The following is a 27878-nucleotide window of genomic DNA, read 5'->3' as shown; positions in this document are numbered from 1 at the left end:
AGCTTCCCTGGAAATTAGGTCTATTAAGACCATCTGAGGACACAGCTTGCCATCTTCCTAAGAGCACTGCTTTCATGCTGGGCAGAGAGTGCACTTAATGATCAGGCAGGTCTCAGGAGGCTGTGAGGGAAGGAACGATGCTTGAGATCAGAGACCAGGGAATTCGAGGAAATCCCGTCTGCCTATGGTGGGGCTCAGCTGGTGAATCAGTGCCAGCACATCTGAACTGCCGGGTGAGTTCTTTCTCTGTGCTGAGCCTATGTGGGGGCAGCTTTCCCTGCAGGATTCTGAACCACCCCCGAAGAGATTCCTGAAGGCCTGCCACGTGACCAGAGAGAGATGGACCACTGGGGTCCCTGCAGAAGACCCTGAAAAGAAATCAGGAGTCAGAGGATGATGGTGGTGTGCGTGGACCCTCGCTAGCCCTGACCAGAACAGCTGCCCTCACCACGGCCAGGGATGGATCCGTTCATGGCTCTATCCAGCCTGCTCTTTGGTACCAAGCTGTCATCTTCTCAGGTCTTGAAGAAAGAGTCCTTCACACAAGCAAATTCTAGGATGGGCAGAGGGAAGGAACTGGAGTTTGGACCATGACTTAGTTTGTAAGACAAAAGGCTCTGAACCATGAATTTCAGAGAGTTTCCCTGGACACATGTATTCCCTGGATTCGTGTAAGATCTGAAACAAAAGACGTTGTGTAATCTATATCCCTTGATGAGACTCACTTTATCTGTCAAGGCAGGGCAGGGCTCAATACAGACATATTTTAGATTCTGAAATTCATTACCGAGGAGCCTAAAATTTTATTATAAGGGGTTCAGCAAGATAGGTATTGGAATGTTTCCAAAGTTGATATGCTCAGCAGAGAGTCGTATATTAAAGACGATGTTTTAGAGGGTCTTTTTCTTATTGTTGTTGCTGATGACATTGGCTTCTGCTGACTTTTTTCCTTCATAATTTAGTGTGATGGGTGGGTCACGCAGCAATTATGTGTTGAGTGCTTAACGTGTAAAAACCCAGGGGCAAGGAGCTAAGGGGAGCCCCCAAAAGTTGAAGTAATTGAAAGCTGAACCTGAGGAACATTGAACAAATCTATATAGGAGTGGAATTGGGTTGAGCCATCTGCCAAGCGGGCAGGTTGTGCCGGGGACCAGGCCTGGGTTTGAACTGAGTTTGGAAGGACGTGATAGGCATGCTGGGTCCGAGAGGGACAGCACAAACCCTGGTGTAGAAGCAGGGCTGGGGTCTCTGCAGATGTGAAGACCAGCTTTGCAGGTATGGGGGGACCATGGCGGAGCTGCAGATCCCTGAGCCAGGATTCCATCCTCCCATCCTGAATATGGCAGCCGTGGTTTTCAGGGCCCTCTGCTACTCACAGTGTGACCTACAGGGCACCAGCATTGGTCCGGTTGTATAGCTCCTGACTAGTTTCCAAAGGCAGACTTGTTCCATCCTTAAAAACTGAAGCCTAGCCGGGCGCGGTGGCTCACACCTGTAATCCCAGCACTTTGGGAGGCCGAGGCAGGTGGATCACGAGGTCAAGAGATTGAGATTATCCTGGCCAACATGGTGAAACCCCGTCTCTACTAAAAATACAAAAATTAGCTGGGCGTGGTGGTGCACACCTGTACTCCCAGCTACTCAGGAGGCTGAGGCAGGAAAATCACTTGAACCTGGGAGGCAGAGGTTGCAGTGAGCCGAGATCGTGCCACTGCACTCCAGCCTGGGCAATAGAGTGAGAGTCCATCTCAAAACAAAAACAAAAACAAAAACAAAAAACCGAAGCTTTACTGCTAGCTGCTCCTCGTGCAGGCGGAGGAGCTCCAAAGTGTTTGCTGCAGGTGGCCAAGTGGCATGTGGCTCTGTCTTGGTCACTGGTCCCGTCTGTGTCCAAGCTGGCATGGCTGGTCTTGGCTCCTAATACTGTGCTCATCCTCATGTAGTTGCCCCCTCTGGGTAGGTGGGGGACCCCACTCCTGTGGCCTCCTCCCACACTGACCCGTAATTCACTGGGGCCACAGCTCTGTTTTAGCACAGGTCCTCTCAGTAAAGGGGAGCTTAAGACCGGTTGGTTGTTTTTGGAAGGATCTATGTACCTGTGGAAGGAGGTGATGGAACCAGCCCTCGCCTGCGCAGCCTTGCGGGCATCTATGAGCCCACTGGATCATGCGTGGTGCTGAGATGGACCACCTCTTCATGCCCTTCCTGGGCACTGTCACTTTGGCCTTCTCTCTACTTTGAGCTGCTAAGGGCAAAAGGGGTTCTGCTATGCCCCTGCGTGTGGGATCCAGGCCTTGCAGGATGGAGAGGGAGGCTGAAATTGCCACTGGGTCCCAGCTGGGTTTAGCATGGACTGTATCACCTCCTGGAAACAGCTGGAGGGCAGGGTGGCATGGACGGCTGAACTTGAAGCCCCTCTAACTGGGTTGAAGGGCCGGCTCTATGCTCACTTCTTCTCCTGTCAAGGGGATATAATCTTGCCTAATAACGTGCAGAGAATGTCTAGTGCACTGAGGAACGTAAAGCAGGAACTCAACAAATGGCCTTTCCATTGGAACAGCTATTTGTTAACAGCTATTTCTAAAGCACTCTGCATGCGTGAACACACACACAACACAGAGACACAGACATACATGTGTGCACTACACAACACGTGCTCACACACATGTACAAAGTACACACTCAGATGCCCAAGATCACAGTAGATAAGCTGCCCTGTCATTTCCCGGGAACTAAGCAAGGAGGGCCGTGAGTCTCCTGAGTCGTCAGCTGTTGCTCAGAGCACCTGCCTCTCCCCTGTGCTCTTCACTTACAAAAGAAGAAGAGGAGAACCACTCTCCTTATTCTGTGCAGGGGTAGGGACATCCCTTGCTGTTCCCCAGGTTAGCTGGCAGCAGGGGCACATCAGGAAGACGGGCAAGGACAACGGGCACTCTGGAGCTCAGAAACGTTAACTCCTGCTCAGAAAGACTTGTGATCGCTCTGAGGCATCACGGGAGCACGTGTGTCCTGAGTAAAACATTACCCAGCACGTGGGTGTGTTGATGGGGACCTTGCCTCGATGAGGCAGCCTGGGCCATGTTCTAAGTGAAAAAGATGACTGAGCACTAGGAAAGCCCCCATTGCGTCCCCAGTATTTTGTTAGTGGGAAAACACCCATAATATGGAGGTTACTTCTCAGGATAATTTGGGAAATTCAGCAGCATATTCAGAACTTTCAGGATGAATGGGGCTGGGCTCCATCAGACCCCTGAGGAGGACTTTGTTCACCAGCCTGGGTTAAGCACAGGTGGCAGTGGCCCTATACAGGTCTTGTCCCATCTCAGCCAATCCCCCAGTATCCACAAAGGCAAGAGAGTTCCTTGTATCCATGTGTCTTCCTTCACTAAGAAGCACCACACCAACATGATTCCATGGTGAGTCCACGTGTCCTCCTTCATCAAGAAGCACCACCCCCACATGATTCCATGGTGAGAGTCACTTCCAACTATGCTGTCCCATCGCTAATGCTCTTTGTCGGGCAGAAATAAGAGCAGTGGTGGCAAGGAAGTTCTAAGAGGAAGATTGTTTCTTTAGTGTAACTGTGACCTGAAGAACAAGCAACCATTCCCAGGGAAGACACATAATGATGGGTTAGCAAGCACTGTCGGGAAGTCCACAGCGGTGGGCATTGCCCATTAGAGATGCTGCCCTCCCGTCAGCCCCCCATCAGCTCCTATCTGCAGGGGAAGCTGTCCTCCTGCTCAGGGACATGCCTCCCCAGACAAAGGCAAGGGAGGCGGAGGACATGGTGCTATGGCAAGCTGTGGGCCTGGATAGTCTAGCTTAGGGAATCAATCCTGGTTTAAATCTCAGCTTTTCCCCCAGGGAGCTCTGGGAGCTTGGGGAACAGTCTTCTCAGACACAGTGAAATGGCAGTGCCTGCCTCCATAGGTTGTGGATGATGAGTTGGATGTCAGTCATGATAGCTGCCATTCACTGTGCCCTGCACAGAGCTGAGTGCTCCATGCATGTCGTATCACTTAGGCCTCTTGACTGCCACCACAAGGTAGGTGACCAGTTAGGATGCTCACAGCTGTAAACAACAAGTGGCTCAAAGAAGCGCAGACTAAACTCAAAGGAAGCAGAAGGAAGGAAAGTATGGCGATGAGAGCAGAAATAAATGAAATAGAGAGGAGAAAATCAATAGAGAAAATCAACGAAACCAAGAGTTGGTTCTTTGAAGAGATCAACAAAATTGACAAACCTTTCGCTAGACAAACCAGGAACAAGAGAGAGGACTCAAAGTACTAAAGTCAGGCAGGAAAGAGGGGGCATGGCTATGCTGACCTTACAGAAAGAAATACCCAGCTCAAAGAATAAGCAAAATCACCATTTCACATACAGTAACTGGAAATCGAGAACGACAGCTCAGCAGTGCCATCAGGCACATGGGTTCTCTTTGCTTTGCGACTCCATGATCACCCAATATTTCTACACTCTCTGCTAGCATTAACACCACCCTCCTGCTTGCCACTTGAGTTAGCTGGTGAAGTGTGAGCAGAATGGCATGGGTCACTTCTGGGAAGCTGCTTTATGAGTGAGGGTATGTTCACAGTATGTTCTTTTCCCCTCTCTGGGATGATTGTGGAAGCCCCTTGTTGGAGGAAGCTTCTGTCTGCCTGGGCCACTGAGTTCCTGCAGTGAGTAGCTCTCCTTTCTCCTCCAGGAGGGCTGAATACAGCAGATCAGGTAGCAAGAGTGAGTGATGTGTGTTGTTTTAAGCCACTTAGATTTCAGGGTAGTGTATAACTGCATGTGACTGAGAGACTATACACAGGGCCAGCCTGGTGCTAAGGTTGGTTCTCCTGATTACAAAAGAGCTATACAACAGGGTCCATGCATAGTCATGACTGGGAACAAAAGCTGTCGTTCTCACAACCATCAAGAGCAGGAGAACCTCTTCCCCAAGGATTAAAAAAAAAAAAAATCTCCCTTCAGTCTGATTGGGTCCATGTAGGTTTCATGTCCATGTCTGGACCAATAAAAATTGCCAGGGGATGCTCATGTTGATTGGCTGGGATAATGACCAGCTGACACATCAATCCCATTCTTCAGGACATAGATTCATATTATTATTCAAATGACTTATATCATGATTTGATAACGCTGATGAGACAGGTTCATTAACTTGCTCAAGGTGAATAATTTGCACAAGTGATAAGTGGCAGAACTAGGATTTACACTGGGCTGTCAGGTTCCAGAGACGGAGTCCTCACCATTCCGTAAGCCCTAAGGTGAAGGGCTTTTTGGATGGGCATTTTCCCATTGCCTTATCCTAGCACCTAGAAAAATGGACTTCTGTGGAATAAATGAATATGTCAGGCTGCAGCCACCTGATGGGGTGTTGAGAAGATTAAATGAGACATTACCTGTTCTAAGCCTCATGGGAGGCCTGGCTGGAAAGTCTGGGGGCTTGGTTTTGCCACAGCCACAGGGACCCGAACTTTTCAAGTTTTAGTACCTCCTCCATGAAATGGGAAGGAAATATGTTACTCTTCTTATCTATTTACTAGATATTTATAAAAACTCAATGAGATAGCCGGGCATGGTGGCTCACACCTGTAATCCCAGCACTTTGCGAGGCCAAGGCGGGTGGATCATAAGGTCAGGAGTTTGAGACCAGCCTGGGCAATATGGTGAAACCCTGTCTCTACTAACAATACAAAAATTAGTCGGGTGTGGTGGCGTGTGCCTGTAGTCCCAGCTACTCAGAAGGCTGAGGCAGAAGAATCGCTTGAATCCGGGAGGTAGAAGTTGCACTGAGCCAAGATCGTGCCACTGCACTCCAGCCTAGGTGACGGAGTGAGACTCTGTCTCAAAAAAAAAAAAAAAAAATTCAATGAGATAATACAGGTGAAGTTATTTTAAAAAGTAGAACGATTGCTACTATAACAATAATGCAGATTATTGTATTTTATGTACAACAATAATTCGCCAACATTATAATTTTCTTGGCTCATGACTAAGGGGCTCTAGGAAGCTGATGGCAGTGATTAAAGTTTTAAGATTTTTCTGTTTTTCATTTCCTCAGACTCAAGATGGCCTTTCCTGTCCCCACCAAAGAAATCTATCAGGAAAGGAACAAGTGACAGAGAAGGGTGCGAATTAGCCTTGTCAGAAAGAGGCAAGCCTGGGCATTCGGTGGGCACTGACTGGGATTTTTTTTCCTTTTCTTTCCTTGGCTGTGCATCCTCTGAGTCGGTGAAATCGATGACAGGTCCCCAGAGTGTGTGAATTAGGTAGAGCTGCAGTTGCACAGCTGGGCCAGGTGTTCTTTTTTTCTTGTCCTTTCTCCTCTCCTATTCTCTTCTGTCTTCTTTCCTCCCTGCTTCTTTTTCTTTCTCCTCTTCTCTCCTTTTTCCTCTACCTCCTTTCTTCCTTCTTTCTCTCTCGTCTTCAATTATTGTCCATCCCACTCTCTCCCTCTGTGGGCTGGTCTGTGGTAACAGGAGTTCTCAAAGACACACATCGCCCTGCCACTGCTGCTCTGGACTTGGAAGCCCAGTGCTCTCTCGGGGTCTGCACCTGCACCCCCCTTCTGGAAGCCCCTCCCCACTGCCTCCACAGCTCCCTTAATCTGAACCTGGATTGCTTTGCCGCCTGACTCCTGCAGACCCTGATTCCCTGCAACCATCTTTAACAAACCCTGTTTCCTCTCACATCCCCTATACCTCAGGGCTAGGGGTGGTGGTGCTGAACAGGTACTCGTCCTCTTTGCTTCTGGTCAGGGCTAGGGGTGGTGGTGCTGAACAGGTACTTGCCCTCTTTGCTCCTGGTTGCCACCTCCCGATCACTCCTCCCCCATCCTCTTCCTGCTCCCATGAAGAAATGACGTCCACCACCACCAGTACTTGGCCCTGAGCTGTATCTGGGACCAGTTGCCTCATCCCAGCAGGTTCCCCCATCTGCAATCCCTTACTTTTTTGTCTTCTGCTGACCTCCTGATCTTCTCCCTCAGTTGCTAGCAACTCTAGACCCTGGGGTCTGGTCTTTATCGCCACCTCAATGCCTGTTCTTCTTCTCAGGTGCTTTACAATCCCTGCTGACCCTCCCCTTCTTCACCTTCCATGCTTACGGCTGATGACGTTGCCTCCTACGTCATTGTCAAGTTCAGTGGACACTCTCAGGATGCCGTGCCATGCTCTCTGGCTCAGCTATGACCTCAGCACAGTTGAAGAAGTGACAGGACCCACTCCGACTGCCCCTTTGCTCTCAGCTTTGTGCCTCAAGGGCTTCTCTGAAGCTGCTCAGGCTTTCTCTCAGCCTGGAGGGTTGGGGCACTTAACAGCCCCACAGGCAACTCTCAACCAATGGGAACCAGAGCCTGTATGCCCTGCAAACTCACTCTCCAACTGAGGGTGTCGCTAGGGCTGGAGGATAAGAATAAGGCAAATTGCTGGTCACAGGAGGGGAGGCGCACTGGTGGCTGCTGGTCTCACCCAAGGCAGGACAAGGACTAGGAGGGTTTCCTGGTCATCCATCTGGTGACCCTCTCCATCCATTGGTGTCATCCATTGGGTGACCCAAGCTCCAGTGTATATGGGTGGAGGCTCCCTGCATCCCATCTTCCCCTTCACCTGGGGAAGGACAAGACGGCTTCTGAGGATATGGTACTAGGGGCAAAGGCACACAATGAAATCGGACTGGGTGGCCACTCGGCTTTCCCAGCTCCAGCAAGAATGTGAGGATTTGCGGAGGGTCCTGTGGGTGTCACTCCAGCGAAGGAGACACATGCTCAGGGGGAGAAGGGGGCGCTTAGCTGAAGGGAGGGCACAGGGACAGCAGGGACCCCGATGCAGGAAGGAAGCAAAGGACATGGAGTCCTTCCTCCAACAGCATCGTCTCTTCTTCCCTGTCGCCACACGTGGCATGATCTGTGCGGCAGGAACCACGGTGCTGGAGGCACAGCCCTCTGGGGTCTCCATACTCACCTGGGAAGGGGCTCTGGTCGCCTGATCCCTCTGTGGGCTTCAGGCAGGCTGGGAGGACCCTGGGAACAAAGAGCTGAGTCCTGGAAGAAGGAGGAGATCTACCTTCAAAAGCAGGGAGAATGGCAGGTAGAAACAAATGAAACGTCTGGAATAGGAAGGGTGAGTGTTCCCAGAGGGCTTTGGAGGGAATTGGGAGTGGGGCAGAGTGTGAGGGGCCCAGCTGCCATGTGCATTGATGAATAGTGACCACAAAGGAGAAAGGCTGTTTTTAAGCTGACTAGTAGGGCTTTTAAGAACTGTACCTGCTACTCCTTCCCGGCCCTTAAGTTCGGTGGATTTCTGCAAGACCGTTGGTTTTAATTCTTTTTTTCTATTCAAATGTTGTTCATTTGAGTCCGCTTTTCTCAAAGACTGGCTCCTCTGGGGCCCTGGGTTACATTTAGATTACTCGAAAGCAGCCTGTTTGGGTTAAGAACTCTATTTGTCTTCCCCTGGACCCTGGCCAACTGGGCGTTCCCCTTTCCCTCACAAAGGTGAGGAAGGAAAGAACTGGTTCTCTCTTTCAACATGGTTATCCGTGGAGGGTGATGTGAAAGGATGGCTACTCCAATCACTGGCAGGATGATAGCTTTGAGTAATTAATATGTACACAATTTGGTAAGGCACTGTAGCATGAACAATCATCTGTGGTAACTGTGGCTTTGGCTTATAATTACACCATTGTTAGAAAAGGAACTGCAGCCTGGCCAGCTACTTTGTTACACTTGTAGAGAGAAAAACAACGTGGCAGCCTAGTAGTCCAATCTGCTGCTGATTTTCAATTATGAGTTGTGCTTCACACCAGTGAAGGAGGCTTGGAGCCTTAAGAAAAATAAAAGACCCACCTTTCAACTGTCCATTTCTTTTTTTATTATTATTATTATTATTATTATTTTATTATACTTTAAGTTTTAGGGTCCATGTGCACAACGTGCAGGTTTGTTACATATGTATACATGTGCCATGCTGGTGTGCTGCACCCATTAACTCATCATTTAGCATTAGGTATATCTCCTAACGCTATCCCTCCCCGCTCCTCCCACCCCACAACAGTCCCTGGTGTGTGATGTTCCCCTTCCTGTGTCCATGTGTTCTCATTGTTCAATTCCCACCTATGAGTGAGAACATGCGGTGTTTGGTTTTTTGTCCTTGCGATAGTTTGCTGAGAATGATGGTTTCCAGCTTCATCCATGTCCCTACAAAGGACATGAACTCATCATTTTTTATGGCTGCATAGTATTCCATGGTGTATATGTGCCACATTTTCTTTATCCAGTTTATCATTGTTGGACATTTGGGTTGGTTCCAAGTCTTTGCTATTGTGAATAGTGCCGCAATAAACATACGTGTGCATGTGTCTTTATAGCAGCATGATTTATAATCCTTTGGGTATATATCCAGTAATGGGATGGCTGGGTCAAATGGTATTTCTAGTTCTAGATCCCTGAGGAATCACCACACCGACTTCCACAATGGTTGAACTAGTTTACAGTTCCACCAACAGCGTAAAAGTGTTCTTATTTCTCCACATCCTCTCCAGCACCTGTTGTTCCCTGACTTTTTAATGATCGCCATTCTAACTGGTGTGAGATGGTATCTCATTGTGGTTTTGATTTGCATTTCTCTGATGGCCAGTGATGATGAGCATTTTTTCATGTGTTTTTTGGTTGCATAAATGTCTTCTTTTGAGAAGTGTCTGTTCATGTCCTTTGCCCACTTTTTGATGGGGTTGTTTGTTTTTTTCTTGCAAATTTGTTTGAGTTCATTGTAGATTCTGGATATTAGCCCTTTGTCAGATGAGTAGATTGCAAAAATTTTCTCCCATTCTGTAGGTTGCCTGTCTACTCCGATGGTGGTTTCTTTTGCTGTGCAGAAGCTCTTTAGTTTAATTAGATCCCGTTTGTCAATTTTGGCTTTTGTTGCCATTGCTTTTGGTGTTTTAGACATGAAGTCCTTGCCCATGCCTATGTCCTGAATGGTATTGCCTAGGTTTTCTTCTAGGGTTTTTATGGTTTTAGGTCTAACGTTTAAGTCTTTAATCCATCTTGAATTAATTTTTGTATAAGGTGTAAGGAAGGGATCCAGTTTCAGCTTTCTACATATGGCTAGCCAGTTTTGCCAGCACCATTTATTAAATAGGGAATCCTTTCCCCATTTCTTCTTTTTGTCAGGTTTGTCAAAGATCAGATAGTTGTAGATATGTGGCATTATTTGTGAGGGCTCTGTTCTGTTCCATTGGTCTATATCTCTGTTTTGGTACCAGTACCATGCTGTTTTGGTTACTGTAGCCTTGTAGTATAGTTTGAAGTCTCAACTGTCTGTTTCTAATCCAAAGTGAGCTCTAAAAATGTCATCAAATAGCAAACCAGCTATGTGACTTGGTGTACTGCATGGCCATTCTGTACCTTGTCCCTCCCAGGCTCACATGGAGTGTTATGATGAATAAAGACTCTAAACATTGAGGGCATTGAGCACTGTGAGTTCTCAGGGTCCTTCCTGAGACAAATACTGGAATTCATTTTTGGCTTTTCTAAAATATGAGCCTGTTCCAGCTGTGGATCCCTCCTTTCCTTTTACTTCTGATGACAAATTCAGCTGGAAGGACTGAGGTAGCTAATGCATTTGAGCCTTCACTGCATGACAGATTTTGAAAATACCAGGTTGCTTTGCCGAGAAGCAGAGCTCTGGAGGTCACGTTTGCTCTCTGCTGGGTCATTCCTTCCTAGGATGACTTCACAGTCTCCACAGTTCCATGCAAATCTCTTTTCTCAGCCAGGAGGACCAAGGTACTTGGGAAGTGCACCGTTTTTAGCTGTCAGTTTTTGCGTCTAATCCCTGGCAGTCCTCCCTTGGGGAGGGGGGGCATTTATCCAAGGAACATTAAAAAAAAAAAAGCTGTGACCCACAGGCCCCTTCTGTCCATTTCACCTCCAGGCTGCCAACTGAGCCTCGTCGGGAGGCACAGGACCAAAAGCAGCAGCACCTCCTCGCTCCAGCGCTGAAGTAACACGGTCTTCCTGTCAAAGAACACTCATTTCACTAACATTTCTGAAAAATGAAACATTTCTGAGGAATGATTCTGATGTTGCTTTTCCATGATAATTGCTTTGCCTTCCAAAGTTTGCTTTTCATGTGAAAAAGCTTTAGCAAGGCAGTGAAACCCCACGATGTCATCTGTGTTCCCTGCAAAAAAAACCCAAAAATATGTAGGAGCTTAAAAATAACCCTGCATTTTGCAGGTAGCTCCTTATTTGATATTAAGTGCCCTCCTCTCCAACACAAGTGTACATAATCCTAAATTAACTGTTAACATTTATTTTAAAATAGTCTAATTTATGCTAATTCAAAAAGATTCCCATTTCCAAACTGCATGTTTTTACCTCCCAAATTGCCACACTTTTGCATTGAAGGCTGACGAGTCAGGGTGCTGTGATCAAGCCTCTGTGTGGCTTCTGGACTCCTGGTCACTTCCATGGGAGTTGTGCAGGGGAGGTGTCCACGGGTGCACATGCACAGCTTGCCTCAGAACCCCATGGACAACAAATTTGTGTGTTTAGTTTTACACTATGGATATGATCTGTCATGACTGTTGGGAGGATGGGGGACATCACCAGCACCGTGGGGCTTCCAACTCTGAGGACACATGGGCCTCCTTGTCTCTCAGGGTAGGGCAGCCATGGGAGAAACCACTGGCTCCCACTGAGGGCGCTCCTTTCTCCCCTCTCACCTGCAGCAAGAACATCAGGAACTCTCAGGGTGGGGACAAAAATCCCAACACCAAATGCTGCTTTGGGGGCTTTTCGTTTCCACTGATGTTTGGACCCCTGTTTTGTCCAGTTGAGAGGTGAAGCCAGCTGGACTTCATGGGTCAAGCCTGTACTTGGAGAACTTGTCTGTCTAGCTAGAGGATTGTAAATGCACCAATCAGCACACTGTAAAAACACACCAATCAGCACTCTGTGTCTAGCTAAAGGTTTGTAAATGCACCAATCAGCACTCTGTAAAAATGCACCAATCAGCACTCTGTGTCTAGCTAAAGGATTGTAAACACACCAATTAGCATTCTGTAAAAACGCACCAATCAGCACTCTGTAAAATGGACCAATCAGCACTCTGTAAAATGGACCAATCAGCAGGATGTGGGTGGGGCCAAATAAGAGAATAAAAGCTGGCCACCCGAATCCGCAGTGGCAGCTGGGGGTCACCTTCCACCCTGTGGAAGGCTGTTGTTTAGCTCTTTGCAATAAATCTTGCTGCTGCTCACTGTTTGGGTCCACACTACCTTTATGAGCTGTAACACTCACTGTGAGGGTTTGTGGCCTCACTCCTGAAGTTAGCGAGACCACAAACCCACGGGAAGCAACAAATAACTCCGGATGCGCCACATTTAAGAGCTGTAACACTCACTGAGAAGGTCTGCAGCTTCACTCCTGAAGTCAGCGAGACCAAGAACCCACCGGAAGGAACAAATTCCGGACACACAGTGGGGGGTGAGGAGATCCTGTGGCCGCACGTTCTACTTCCTCTAGCTCACTGCAGGGGGAGCACTCCATCCCACCTGGCCCTCAGCTGGGGAAGGCTGGTCATATCTTCCTCCTCCTGCCTTTGTCATGAAACCCAAGCTCTTCTAGCGGACAAGGCCATGGCCTGCCCTGGCCAAGCTCCGTGCCCGCAGTGCCATCCACTGGCTCTTCCCCCGAGCCTCCTTCACCTCCTGCTTCTGTTTTGCAGATATTCCCTGGTCAGTCCTAGCCCAGGCAAGGCCTGTGTGCCTGCTCTTTCTCCACCCTGTACCCTAGATTCTCACCGAGCTCGCAGGTCTCTGCTGAAGTCTCCCAGCCTCAGGGAGGACCCCTGGCAGGGGAGGTGAGCCCCGCCCGTCGGATGACTACCCTGTCTCACCCCTTCCAGTTCTAATGGCCGTGTGGAATGGCCTTACTTGGTTACTTGAATATTGCTTGTCCTCTCGTGGAGGAACTTTGGAGATGTTGTTTGTCCTGCCCACCTCAGTACCAAGTCTGTACCGGGCTGGGTTTGGCAGGGACTCTGTCAACATTTAATATAGACAAGAAAACACTGCCCTTACTGTGGCCTGCCCAATGCTCCTGAGATAGGGACTCACTTTTCCCTCCGTTGGTTTCCACGTGGAGCCTTGATTGTTGTAGAAGCACAGAGGTGGCTGCTGGCTAGAGTCTCCGCCTCCTGTTAGGGTGGCACTGTGCCCGTAAACTGTTTTTGCGAAGTCCAGCATGTAGGCATGGCCAGAAGGCTTTGTCAGAGAAGCAAGTGAAAATGATATCATTATTCCCTGGGGAAAAAAGTATTTCTAGAGTGGAAAAGGAAGGGCATTCTGCACAAGTACAATATGGGTCATTCTCTCCTACCCCGCTCAGAGTAAGTTGGAAGTAAGTTGCCTGCCTGGTACCACACTATCCCCAATGGCTCAGTGTTCTTTCTCTTTAAATGATGACATCCTTCTACATAGCCACAGTACAACCAATAAAGTAAAGAAATGAACACTGAGATATCTCCGTCGTCCAATCCTCAGACTCCAGTCAAGGTTTGCCAGTTGTCCCAATACGTCCAATGTAGAGAACATCCAGCTCCAAATTACAAGTTGCGTTTACTTGTCATGTCTCTTTAGTCCCCTGTAGTGAGGACTAGGTCATTCATGGCCTTGACTCTTTCCAAGATTATAGGCCATTTAAAAAAAAAAACAGCTTTATTAAGATATAATTAATTCAATAATCATAAACTTCACCCCTTTAAAGGGTGCAATTCAGTGGTGTTTAGTTTTGTCATATAGTTGGGCACTATCACCATAATCTGATTTTAGACCATTTTGATCATCCTAAGGAAAAAACCTGTACCCCTTAGCAGTTATTCGTCCCAGCACCTGAACACCACTAATCTACCTCCCAGCTCTGTGGGGTTGCCTCTTCTGGACATTTGATGTAAATGGAATCATACATGAAGGGTCAGTTTCATAGAACCCCTCCCAATTTAAGTCTGGCTGATGTTTTCTTGTGATTTCATTCTGATCATGCATCTTTGGTAGGAATATTGCAGAGCTGATGTGTTCTCAGAGCATCAGTACTGTGGTGGTGGGGGGAGCATGTAATTTTAATTTGTCCCAATACTGATGATGTTCTCTTTTATTTCTTGATTAAGGTGGTATCTGCCAGTCTTTTCCACTATGAAATTGTTTTTCCCTTTGTAATTAGTAAGTGTTTTGTGGGAAGACACTTTGAAACTATGTAGATATCCTGTTCTTCATTAAACATTCAATTTATTCATTTATTGATTTATATCAGCATGGACTTACAGAAAAGGCCTACTTCATTCAACTGCTTTAAAATTTGTTACTGTCGTCATTGATTTTGATGCTGAAATTGTCCCAGATGTGGGCCATCCCATAGAAGCCACTTCATATGGGCCCCAATGTCCTTTTGAAGTGTGGCCCTTATTTCTTGAACACTTCCTTGTATTCTGGTACAAAATGTTCTAGGCCGTCTTGTATTCCCAGACCAGAGTCAGCCATTTCTTTTTTCTTTTCTTTTTTTTTTTTTTTTGAGACAGAGTTTCACTCTTTCGCCCAGGCTGGAGTACAGGGGCACGATCTCGGCTCACCGCAAGCTCCGCCTCCTGGGTTCACGCCATTCTTCTGCCTCAGCCTCCCGAGTAGCTGGGACTACAGGCACCCGCCACCACGCCTGGCTAATTTTTTATGTTTTTAATAGAGACGGGGTTTCACCGCGTTAGCCAGGATGATCTTTCTTAAAGAAGCCTTGGTTTGTTTGATTGGAGAATGGTATTTAGAAGCCAAAGAAGAGATGGAATTAAGCACTTCCCCAAAGTGAAAAGAAACATTAGTTAGTAGCAACAGCTTAAGCCCGGGTGCCAACAGTTGAACAAAGTGACAGGACAGGAAGGAGATAAGGAGAGAGTGCTCTGGGGCTAGACAAAGGCATGGAGCCCTTCCTAGTGGCGGGAGGGCAGCATGACCACTGGAGTTTGCATGGCAAATTCCGGAGCCTCATGTTGCAGACGAAGCACATCAAAAAAGGAAAGGCCAGCAGAGTTGCGTGGGCGGCCTGGGGAGGCTGGTTCAGGACCAGCTCCCAAGCCACTTGCCAAGGGCCAGGGGAACGAGGACAGGCTCAACCAAGAGCTCAGCATGAGAGGCTGCAACACGGGGAAGCCGCAGAGCGTGACCAAGGAAAACTGAGAAGAAGGGTAGGTCACGGTGGCAACCTCACAGTGGTTTACCAGGAAAAAGAAATTCTGTTTGGGATTTACACAGGGAAACCCTGAGCATGCAAAGTAGCTTCCTACAGATGAAACAGCCCTGGAAAATGAAGGACAACCCAAGGGAGATGGAAGGAGGGAGGGGGAGAGGGAGAGAGAGAGAGAGAGCGGAGAGAATGCCTAGCCAGCTGCAGTGAAGCAGCGTGCCAGGTGCGTGAAGGAAGCCATCTTGGATGTTCCAGCCTCAAGACACCATGACAAGGTGGCAGCAGACATTATCACGTGACCCATAGAGACACACATGACTGAAGAGGCTAAGTGGCTTGCTTGGGGGTCTCTAGATTCTTGGATTCTACTCCAGGTATGCCTGAAGTCACCTGTTTCTGCCAAATACCACTTTATGAGAGGAGGTTTGCTATGGTCTGTCCTTTGTCAGAGAGAGTGTGTGTGTGTGTGTACAGAGAGATTTAAGGAATTGGCTCAGCCATTGTAGGGGCTGGCAAGTCCAAAATTTGTAGGGCAAGCCAGCAGGATAGGAAGTCAGGCAGGAGCTGATGCTGTGGTCTTGAGGCAGAATTCCTTCCTCTCCAGGAAACTCTAGTTTTTGCTCTTAAGCCCTCTTCAACTCATGGGATGAGGCTGTCCCACATTATCAAGGGTCACCTCCTTTATGTAAGGTCAACTGATGATAGATGTTAACCACATCTACAAAATACGTTCACAGCAACACTTAAAAGTTGCTTTGATTAACTGGCTACTGCCGTCCAGCCAGGGACACTCAAGACCACATCAGAACTCTCTTGTCCAGGGCTGAAACTAACCCAGGAAGTTTGCCACACACCAGACATCCAGGGAGTCCTCACTCCACTCTCCAGCTAGTGACACTGCACTCAGGCCACCGTACAACCTGGAGGAGCAGAGGTTTCCTCATGTGTGTGGGAGACAAACAGGGCAGGACAATTCTAGCTTGTTTGGGTACAAAGGCTTATTGGCCTACAGGTTCCCCATTTTTTTGAATCATCGTCAATGAAACAGTAGATGTTTAAATAATTCTGAAAAGGCAGATTGCCAAAAAGTGTGGGGGCAGAAGTTCCCAGACTTTAAAAAGTAAGTAAAATATTAAAAAGTAATTAGAGATAGAACTAAAAAGCAAAAACGAAAATCCATTAAACCAACAAAGAGTTCCGTGGACATGAAACAAAGTCCAATACCATATAAGAATCCAGAGCAGAAGATAATGAAATCTGTAAGGAATTTAAATGATCAAATCTTTGCATGAAAGAATAATCTTAAAATTGATTAAAAAATAATTTCTTTAAATACTAGGAAGCAATCTTCAAGCACCAAGGGTGGTTTTCAAGTAAGAAAAAGACTTTTCCATTTATAAAATACAGTTTATATACTAACTACTTTGAATAAAGATTTGATGAAAGCACATATGAAACTAGGTAGTTAAAGTAAAGATGGATTTTTAATAGTCCAGAAAGCTTTTGGAAGGCAGGAGAATAAAACCAAAATTTAACTGAATGTGTGAGGGCAAAATTTGGCTTTGAGCATCCTGGAAACCAGAGCAAAAGTAGAGCCTAAGAAGCGCACCATTCCTGCTTTGGAGCATGCGTCTGCAAAAAGGCAGTATCACCCCCTGAAAACTAGTACTTGGGAAACAAACAAACAAAAAATCTTATTTTTTAATGTAAAAAAGCATAGGTATACACAAAGTACATAATAGATATGCAGTGTATAGTCTAAGTGATACACAGTATGGCTGTACTATTAAAATTTCATCATCAGAGTGATGGAGGGAAAAAATGTCTAAAAAGTCTCCTTGAAAGGTAATTGTGAAAAAAAAAAAAAAAAAAGGTTAAGAAATAGTGTTTCTGTGTAGAAGGGATATGTCCCCTCATGTACAGAGGCAAACCTTCCCCTGGAACCACATTCCAGAAGGAATGCATGTAGCAGGCACTGTGCGCAGAGGCCGGTTTGTCTCTGATTATTGTGTTGCAGCCCATCCATTGATTTACAAGCTGAGGAAATGTTGCATCTGCATGAAATGTTTGAGAAGTTTACTCATTGGTGAATATATTAGCATATTTGTAATTCATATTAATAAATAGGAAATGTCTGCAACATTTTGGCTGTCTTCACTTTTCTTTAACTCTGTTCTGTGTTCTCTGCAAACCTCCCAGCTCTAGAGATCCCCGAGGGATATAAGGTCCTTGCGGGGCTGTGGGGCAGGGATTCCAGCCAGGGTTGTGCAGCGCGAGGATTAACCCGGTAGATGGAGGAAGAGCAGGAGCCCACACGTCATTCCACAAGAAAACCATCATTTATCTTAGGGCCAGGCACTATTCTTTCTGTGTTTTTATTTTTTTTATAAATACAATTATATTTTATATCATTTTATAAATTTTATAATTTTTATTTTTTAAAAATACAATTATATTTATGAAAATAAAATATTTTTATTTTATTTTTATAGCTGGAGATAGAGACGGAGACGGATTCTCGCTCTTGTCGCCCAGGCTGGAGTGCAATGGTGCAATCTCAGCTACTGCGACCTCTGCCTCCCAGGTTCAAGCAATTCTCCTGCCTCAGCCTACCGGATTGCAGGCGCTTGCCACCATGCCCGGCCAATTTTTGTATTTTTAGTAGAGATGGGGTTTCACCATGTTGGCCAGGCTGGTCTTGAACTCCTGACCTCAGGTGATCAGCCCGCCTCAGCCTCCCAAAGTGCTGGGATTACAGGTGTTAGCCACCGCACCTGACCTATTCTTTCCGTTTCTGGTGGCCGCTTATACAATGTGGGGCACAGACTGCCCAAAAACAACCTGTCCCCAGGCTGGGCTCTCCGTGGTCGCCTACATGGGTGTGCCCATTTGACGATTTCTAGGGTTGTGGATAATATTCAGTTTCTCACACACTCAACAGAAGATGAATATTTATCTTGGTGCAACAGTTGAAACAGTAAAGATTCTTCAAGAAAAAAATCCCACATTCACACAGGCCTACAGTTTCTCGGGGGTGGACTGGATATTTACAAGCATGAATACGCTGGGGACAGCACCTGAGTAGGAGGAAGAGCCTCCCAGCTTCCTGGGCTCCACAGCAGCCTCCTCCTAGGCCGGGTTAGACGGGCAGAGGGGCACATCCTTATGGCTTCCACACGTCTGGCAGGAGCAGAGGTGAGAGCCCCGTCCATTGAGAAGAGGACCCCCTGCTTTCCTTGTTTCTTGCCACCCCAGATCCAGCCAGATAGGCCCTGGAGAAAGCTCTCCATGTCCAGGCCTCTACAGCTAAATCACACACCCATTAACCAAAGCCCTCTCTTAAATTAGCAGCTGAAAAGAGGCCCACATGATCTGCAGCCCCAGAGCCCTCTGGCTTTGGTGATGGGGAAGCACTCAGCTGGGCTCTGCTCAGCTTCTGTCTATCAGGACGTGCAGCCATGCACGGGACACGGGCACTTCCCATCTGGGCTCCAGATCAGACACAGTTAACAGAGAGGATTAAAAACAGTGTTGGAGGAAGAGGTGCATATAGAAATGTGTGTCACCAAGCACCTTAACAAAGCAGAATAGAAACAGCAGCGCCTGTATTTTACAATCAAGGATGAAAACACAGTATGTCAGACACTGTGAGTCTTTTAAAATAACATTTTATTTTTCATCGTCAATGATTAACTTTTGAGTCTATTAGAAGAGTATCATGATTATAGTGAATAAAAAAATATAGATGAGAAAATACAAATATTAGGTTACACAAAGTTAGTTTTTTAAAAATCATTGTCCACCAAAATTTTTAGGCCTTTGGAGTTCTGAAAAAAAAAAAATTTAATTTGTGTGTGTGTGTGTGTGTGTGTGTTTTTTAATACTTCCAGCAGTTAAAAATTAAGAACACATACGGAGAATCATTTGTGGATGCCTATTATAATAAACAGAAGGACCACAAAAATTAAAACAAGTTCTAAGAACCATCGTATGTACAAATTTCTGTACAGAATGACGACAAAAACAATTCACCCCATTAAAACCAGCTCTTGTGGTACACATACTCTTTTTCAGAAAAGAACGAACATTTATCTTCCTGTATTCACTTGTTTTTCCATTTGATTCAGTATTCTTAATGCTGTTTCCACCCCATAAATTAGTAACTGTTCAGTAGCTGAGAAATATCCTATTTTCAATTATGCCAGGGGAAATCAGGAGCTTCCCTGGAGGGGTTTAACTTCATTGTCTGATGTAGGTTGGAGACACACCTCAACCAACGAAGTCACACCACCGTCTGGAACAAGGAGGGGCTGGATACAACATCCCATGACAGTGAGGAGGATTCTTATACATCATCACTACACAGCTTCCCAAGAGTGACGGCCTAGCCTCTCCTACTTGGCTGAGCTCAGAACCGTTGAGCTCTTTGCAAATGCAAGTCATTTGGCACATAAAGAAAGAATGTTTGGGCAAGACTCGGACTCTCTCAGAGCCAGACACACTCAGAGGCCCCCAACTCTGATAACTACGATGGCACATCCCGGACCCATACCCACCTCCCCGACCCACCTTGCTCCATGACGCGAAAGGCCACTCACTCCATGGTGAGAACTGAACTCCTCTGAAGGAAAAGCAATTGCACGAAATGTTAACATCACAGGCCCAATGAGGTAAACAGCAGACTCAGGGGACACAGAAGGAGAGGACATGGAGACGGGGAGGGGCAGCACACTCTTTCCAGGAAAGACAGCCTCGTGACGTCACTGCACGATCCCGGAGTCCACCGATGTCTGCTTGCGAGTTGTCTTTGGAGGGGGAGGAGGCGGAGTTTTGCTGGGCAGTGGAGGTGGCAGATGCTAAAAAAACATGAGGATCGGGAAGACGTCACATTACTGATGTCCTGACAGAAAAGACACCGTCTCCAGGTGGGGTCTGACCTGGCACAGCCACTCAGCCAGAACCATCCTCTCCACGAGTTGGGCTCCATCCTGTCTGACTTGGGGCTGGCAGGTCTACTAGGCTCAAGACTGGGCTGCTATGGGCCTGGGCCTTTCTGACGCCTCTGAGCACTCTCCCACCGTCTGCACAGCCCCTGAGAGGTACCATTGCCCTTTGCATGGCCTTTTTAAATCTAGATGCTATCGACCAAGTTATCCATCTATTGTCTAAGGGATAAACAAGTCCTTAGAGGCACTCTCCAGGGGCGAGATGAGAGACCTTCTTTTGCTTTCTGAGCTTCAGGCAAAGGTTAGCAAGCTTTTCCTGGAAAGGGCTAGACAGTACATATTTCCAGCTTTTCGGCCGGCCACATGGTCTCTGTTGCAGCCACTGAATGCCGCTGGTGTGGCCGAAAAGCAGTCACTGACAGTGTGTACAGAAAGGGGTGTGGCTGTGTTCCAAGAAAACTATTCACAGAAACAGGTGGCTGGCTGGCTGGCTTCAGCTCATGGGCATATATTACCTTAGATTCACAAAAAAGAACGCTAATTTCCAATGTAAAGATAATAGCAAAGCCCCTGCTGATGGACCTGGCTGGAGTGTTATGACTGAGGGCAGCTGCACCCTATTGCTTTTGGGACCCTCATGCCCATCACACACACCTGATGTGCAGGAGACTCTCTGGAAATATGGGTCAATCGAATAGGAAAGTGGATGAATGAGTGAATAAATGAATGAGTGAATAAATGAGTCAGTGGATAAATGAAGAAATGAACAAGTAAGTAAACGAATGAAGAAGTGAACAGACCAGGGTAAGTGGGAGCATGCCACAGGTAGAGGAACCAGAATGAAATCACAGAACACTATCATCTAACTTAAGGGTAAGAGTGGATTTTTATCAGCCTCTCAGTGTGGGTTTGCATTTAGCTGAATCTGAGAAAAGAGGTTTTCAAGGATAGACAGTGACGCAGTAGTCTCTCACTCATCGCCCAGATTTCCTCCTGATTCACAGACGAGTAAATACAAAAATGACCTAGTGCTTAACACAGACAGGAGAATAAATGTGGAAAAGTAAAGCTGACATAAAGATGTCCTATGAGTATATGACCTTATATTAAGGAAAGTAAAACAACAATTAAGTCTTTTTAAGGTTGGTTAGAACCATTAAAAGAGACATCTATTTTGAGGTCTGATGAAACTGTTTACATGTGAAAGCCACACTGATAGGCCAATGAGGAGCAGGTAAGGACCACACTAACACAGCCTGATAGCAACACAGCGCTGCAAATGACCTCCGTGCCAAATATGAGCATGTCAAAAGTTTATCACCATTAAGCAAAATGATAGCTCAGATTACTGACAGGAAGAGCCATTTGGAAAGAAATGACAGCTTAGTGGCAACAACTAGAGACAGAGTTGCCTACAAGCCTGAGGCTGATCAATGAGAGTGACAGGAGGATATTGATCACACCCCCATCATGGCAGATGGATGATCATTATCCTAGAACAGCTTTCAGGGCCTGTGCAAAGGGAGGCACCCCAGGAAATGCAACCGCTTCTGCCTAATGATGACATACTAATCACCAGCGTGTCACCTGAGCATGCGCTCAGGCTGCAAGTAAATTAAACAAGAAACAAAGACCAAAGACACTTGGGTCATTAATCTAATTGAATTCACACCGCCTTTATAAATTGAGACAGAGCTAATCCATGTTATCCCTTACTTAATCAACTGCATGTGGCATCAGTAACCCACAATGGTGTATCCAAGAAACTGAGACAATAAAATGTTACCCTGGAGTTGATCTGTAACAAGAGGAGGAATTGGCCGTAATTCTAAGTTTAGAATTTTCAGTTTACTAGTGCAGGGAGACTAGGGGGAACATTCCTGCCTTTGCAATAAAATAAAGAAATGAAAATGTGACCAATTAATGAAGCTGTTAGGGAAACAATACTCCAAGCAACTCAATATTCTTGTTAGACCCCCCGAATCTCCTTTTGCTCTCACAAGTAGTTAGAAATGCCTGGGGAAGGTCAGGCTTCCATTTCGGCGCTGCAACAAACCATTCCAGCCTGCCAGAAAACCCTCTTCACGGGGGAACCTGGTGCCTCCTCCAGGACCAGTTCTCCATCGAGGCGTCTCTAGGGAGAGGGAGCCTGTTTAAATGGCATTTGGGTCTCAGAAGAGCAATCTGCCTCTTTGATATTAAAGATGACTGCTTGTTTAGTTTTCTGTTACAAAGGGAATGATGAAATATGTATGCTGTACACAAACACCGTCTCTCTTCCACTCCTAAGGGATGTAATGACCTGGCGGAACACTCCATCAACAAGCCTCCATTAAAAAAAAAAAGAAAAAGAAATGGTACGTGGGATTTATATTGTTTATTAAAGAAAAATTAAAAAAAAAACCATGTCTCACCATTATGAAAAAAACAGAGCCACCGAACAATCTCATGTTTTCAACGTTCTACAGGAGTTTTGCGGCCATATAATTACTTCACTGAGGCTGGATAGCAAAAAAAATATGGCCAGCTGTCCACATATGAAGAGGGATATTTTACTCTTCAGACAGCACTGATTTAATTGTCAAAGCCTGTGAATACCATGGCCTGGGGAGGGCTGAGCCTGGAAGCAGAAGTCCTGCTGCGGCTGAGTCAATCACTCGCCTGCCTCCATCCCACTCATGCTGCCCTCTGCATACGCCTGGGCCCGACATGAGGATGGGGCTGGGACCTGCAGGGATGAGTGACGCCCGACAGCATCCTTGAGAACCAGGAGAGGAACGGGGTGGATCTCAAAAGAATGTTTCTAGAACTGTCAACTGGTAACTGAGGTGCTTGTTTAAATGGCTTTTTATGACTTTGACTAATATTTGTACGGGCAGGCAGGCCCAGGGGCTGTTCGGCAAAAGGCACTTTAGGTGGGATGAATGACTAAAACAGCTGCTGGGGGGTACCAGCTTCAGGGACTCATGCCGAAGAGGGGTTCCAGCAGGTTGCTTAGGCTTACAAAGGCCAGTGCTGCTGGAGGAAGCCAGGCCAGCACCCCCGAACTAGCACTGGGGAGGGTGCCCAGGAGTGGGGGCACAGTGAGGGTGACTGTGCCCAGGAGCCAAACCTGGCTGTCTTCTGCAGTCTCTGTAAGGTGAATACCTGTCACCACCCAGGAGCTCCCAGCACCAGGTGAGGCTGCCTGGAGGAATGTTTGGAGATGAGCTTCTCCAGGGCCAAGCAGGTGTACAACAGGTGCCTGCCACACAGGGCAATACTGGCCAACCTCTTTAAAAAGTCAGACCTCTTGATAGAAAAGCCACTTCTCAAAAATCAAAATTTCATTAGAATTGCATCTCCAGTGGAATGATCTCCATGGTGATGATAACCGATGACAACCTTGGAATGTCTTTCCTCTTCCTCGTTCTGAGGCATGATATCAAAATGTGCTTTTTGATGCAGTTATTGATAATGACGCAGACCCACAGATCTTACCCACTGGAGTCCTTACTGCTTTGATATCTTTTTGCAAAGTCAAACCCGGGCCCATCATACATGGTTTTCCTCATGTGCTCACTAGCCCGAAGTAAACCTGCTAGTATCTGGAATGAGGGACTCGTCCTACTTTGTGGAGGCGAAGCAATGAAAGCCCGTGTTTCAGATTGCCGACTTACCCTCTGGTGTGGAGGGGGAGGTGGAGGTGTTGGCGAGCCCAGCAAGTCCTGGTTTTCCATCAAATTCCCGTAATCGGCCACGCTGCCTTTGAGAGGCAGAGGGGGTGGGACATCGGCCACGTCCGCCCCCGTCATGCCGTTCAGCTCCAAGCCTGGAAAACCGGGATCTATTTAAAATCAGCCCGACTTCCCCACGGAGCCTGACTGCTCAGGGAGCTGCTCCACGTTCCCTCCCAGAGAGGCAGGCACAGCAGAAACACTTCATCTGGCAGACACGTTTGTCAACAGAGCAGATGGGGGCAGGGAGGGAGTGAACACAAAGGGTGGGACCCTCTCCTAATGGCAATGTTCTAGAAAGAGAATAGCAAGTATCACATGACAACTAAAACCGGAGCGTGAAGCAAGGCATCCAGCCACTGCAGGAAGGGTGATGTTCGCCCTGGCCTCTCTGTCCCTGCTCGGGCCCCCTGCCTCAGTGGAAGTTAAACAGCTGGGTGCCACAGGACCGTCTCCGCTGCTGCTGCTACCGCTTTCAAAGCCCAGCCAGGCCTCTGCAGTCACCCCTGCAGTTATCACCTGGAGAGATTCGCTAAGCAAAGTCTAACATGGCGACCAGCCACCCCACTTCCAATCTCTTTCCACAGGAAAATCCACAGTCGTGTGACATGAAGTCATTAGCCGTAGCAGTCACTGTGGCTGTTGCTTTAAATAAGCCAAGGGGAAGTACAATTGATTTTTAAAGTAAACTGGAAGAAAATAGCTGTTTTCAAATGGAGGAATAATCATTAAGGCAGGATATTTTCTCAACCCTTGTTGAGACTCTTAAAAATAATTTGTTTTCTTTTATATTAAAGAGAGAAAAATTGACATTTTTACTGATGAGTCTCTTTTGGAGTTTTCCCCTAGGATCCATTTGATGAAAAATCCTTTATTAGGAAAATGTGTCCTAGGAAGCCACAATGTCAGCTTATAAGGAAGCTCTGCCATGGGGCTGAGGGAAATACGAAGGCTTCGGCGAGTGACTGTCCTCATGACTGCTGCCTACTTCTTTGCTATTATTGTGTGGCAAGATATACATGACATAAAATTTGCCATTTTAGCCATCCTTTAGGGGACAATTTGGTGGCATTAATCACATCGACCACGGTGGACAACCATCACCATGATGTATTTCTGAAACATTTCCATCACCCCAAACGGAATTCTGTACCCATTAAACAGTAACTCTCCACTCCTCCCTCCCGCCCCTAGTATCCTCTATTCTACTTTCTTTTTTTTTCTTTTCTTTTTTTTGAGATGGACTCTCGCTGTGTCGCCCAGGCTGGAGTGCAGTGGCACGATCTCAGCTCACTGCAACCTCTGCCTCCCAGGTTTAAGTGATTCTCCTGCCTCAGTCTCCTGAGTAGCTGGGATTATAGGCACGCACCACCACACCCAGCTAATTTTTGTATTTTCAGTAGACACGGGGTTTTACCATGTTGACTGGCTGGTCTCGAACTCCTGACCTCAGCTGATCCACCCACCTCTGACTCCCAAAATGCTGGGATTACAGGCGTGAGCCATGCCTTTCGGTCTCTGTGAACTTGCCTTAGATATTTCATTTAGGTGGAGTCATATAATATTTGTCCCTTTGTGACTGATCTATTTCACTCGGCATCATGGTTCTGAGGTTCATCCGTGCTGTAGCACGTGTCAGAACTTCACTCCTTTCTACGGCTGGGTAATATTCTATTGCATGGATATTTCTTTGGACATACATTTTGTTAATCTGGTCATCAGTTGATGGACATTTGGCCTGTGTTTGCTTACTGGCTCTTCTGAAAAATACTGCTATGAATATTAAGTATCTGTTTGAGTCCCTGTCTTCAATTCTTTGGAGTACAGGCCTAGAAGCAGGACTGCCGGTTGATATTATAGGTTTATTCTACGTTGAACTTTGGAGGAACCACTAAATTGTTTTCCACAGCAGCAGTGATGGTGTCTGTTTTCAATATTAAAATAGATTTTAAACACATTTTTAGAAAGATCATGTAGTAATAGTGCAAGGATGTGAAGATGCACCCTCCAAAGACATATCCAGTGCCCAGAAAGCTCTTTGCCTACTCAATTAGACTCACGCACCCACTCCTGGAGCCAGCCTCCCCACCCACTGACAGTCTCCAGAATCATGACTGCTCCCCTTTCAGCAAGAGGAAAATCAGGAGCAGAGGACAATCACTCACTGCCTTGCACAGCCCTCGCCACAGGGCACAGAGCTCTCCTGCCTGGGACCCCTCTCTGTGCCACAGGAAGGAGAGTGGGCTCCCTGGTTCTGCTGCTGTCCTCACCCTCAGCACCTTCTCCCTGCCAAGATTTCTCCTCTCTGCTGGCTCTGAATCTAGTGGTGAAAAGCTGTCTACCACTTCGAGTAAGTTGAGTAGAGTCTCTCCAAAATGTAGACCTCTTAGGGCCACCCAGAACCTCAGAATGTACCTTATTTGGATGTAGGGTCTTTGCAGATGTAATTAGTGAAGGATCTCAAGGTGAGATCATCCTGGATTTGCAGTGGACCCTATATCCAATGACTGGTGTCCTTGTAAGAAGAGAGGACACAGAGAAGGAGGCCACATGAAGACAGGGGCAGAGAGGGGAGTGATGTGGCCACACCAAGGAGGGCTAGGGACTGCTGGGAGCCACCAGAAGCTGGAGGGAGGCCTGGGACAGGCTCTCCCTTGGAGCCACCAGAGGGAACCAACTTGCCACCTCCTTGATTTCAGAGTTCTGGCCTCCAAAACCTTCAGAGAACAAATTTCTGCTGTTTGGAGCCACCAGTTTTGTGGCAACTTCTAGGGTAATTTAAACATTGGTCAAAACTAGAAAAATAAGCTGCGCCCCTTAGCTGTTGCCAATTGCCTGGAGGCGCTTCTCCAGCGCACAGTCCTAGACACAAGCAGGCCCACGGCCTCCTGTAGCTCTGTGTCCTGGGATAGAAAGTGTGGCGGTTCCACATGCCTCACAGGTCCCCTCCACATGGACCCTGGGACAGACCCTGTACTTTCTGCCCCTCCAGCGCTGGAGACCTGGGCTCTGGGTTTTGGCCTGATTTTCGGAAGTTCAGACTCTACAGCCTGTCCCAAGGGATGCTCCCAGGAAGCCAGGTGTTTATCTAAACTCCCACCCTCTGCTGCAAGGGGAGGGAGGAAGCGCTTCTAACCTCAGAGCCTTCAGGCAGGGGAAGTCACGGAGCTATAGCACGATTCGTATGTGGGGAGTGTTCCACTTACTCGACTGCATGCTGAAGCTGAGCTTGGCCCTTGGTGTAACCGGAGGGGGTGTTTGCTGGGAGGACGGTGACGAGGGGGACACCGAGAAGCGCCTTTCGCTTCCAATGACGTTGATCACCTGGCTCTTCGGTCTCTGGGGCCGCAGGGGACTTATCTACATCGAAAGGACAGAAAGAGCACAGTTAGGGTCTGTTATGGGCTGAGTTGCGTTTCCACCTAAATTCCTTTGTTGAAGTCCTGACCCCCATTACCTTAGAATATGACCTTAACTGGAAATAGGGTCTTTGCAAATGATCAAGCTAAGGTGTGGCCCTGAGGGTGGGCCTGTTACAGTGGGCAGATAGTAAGATATGAAAAGGAAAAGGGGACTGGGAGAGGAAACTCTGGAAAATCTCAGGTCCCAGAGACTCCCCCAAAACACACATGCTAGGTGTGAGCAGAGGGGACGGGAATACCTAGGCAGGAGGCAGCGTCCTGAAACACCCCTTAAGACACCCAGTAATTGCTCCCTCTGCAGCTAACCTGTGACAATGTAGCTAGCTACATGCTGATCAGGAGGGAAACAGGGCAAGGGATTAATTCCTAAGAGATACACACGCACAGTATGTACAGATTTGACCGCTATACGACCTTCTTGGGGTGGCGGTAATGAGCCATGCCTCCATTAGGTAGGTTCCTATTGATCGCTGGGCCCCACGCATGCACATCAACTAGCAGCAAGGGAGAGCCCCACACACCTGGGCGGGAACTAGGCAGGGAAAAG

At 47.2% G+C, this 27878-nt stretch overlaps 1 protein-coding gene across 2 annotated transcripts in view; it reads right to left on the bottom strand.

The window, feature by feature from the left end:
• Positions 1-18899: 18899 nt before the first annotated feature.
• The window catches only part of DOCK1 (dedicator of cytokinesis 1), a 550965-nt gene continuing 541986 nt past the window's right edge, over positions 18900-27878 (bottom strand). For both annotated transcript variants that reach the window (XM_054503625.2, XM_054503626.2), the window contains exons 50-52: positions 27116-27269; positions 23853-24004; positions 18900-20103 (exon numbers count right to left, since the gene is read on the bottom strand). In XM_054503625.2, the coding sequence (XP_054359600.1) occupies positions 20008-20103; positions 23853-24004; positions 27116-27269 (402 nt within the window). In that variant the 3' untranslated portion in view covers positions 18900-20007. The remainder of the gene's footprint in view (positions 20104-23852; positions 24005-27115; positions 27270-27878) is intronic.

Source organism: Pongo pygmaeus, chromosome 8, assembly GCF_028885625.2.
Source record: "Pongo pygmaeus isolate AG05252 chromosome 8, NHGRI_mPonPyg2-v2.0_pri, whole genome shotgun sequence".
Classification (NCBI taxonomy): domain Eukaryota; kingdom Metazoa; phylum Chordata; class Mammalia; order Primates; family Hominidae; genus Pongo; species Pongo pygmaeus.
Note: the sequence above shows the minus strand (reverse complement) of the source record. Positions and strands in the feature narration are given on the sequence as shown.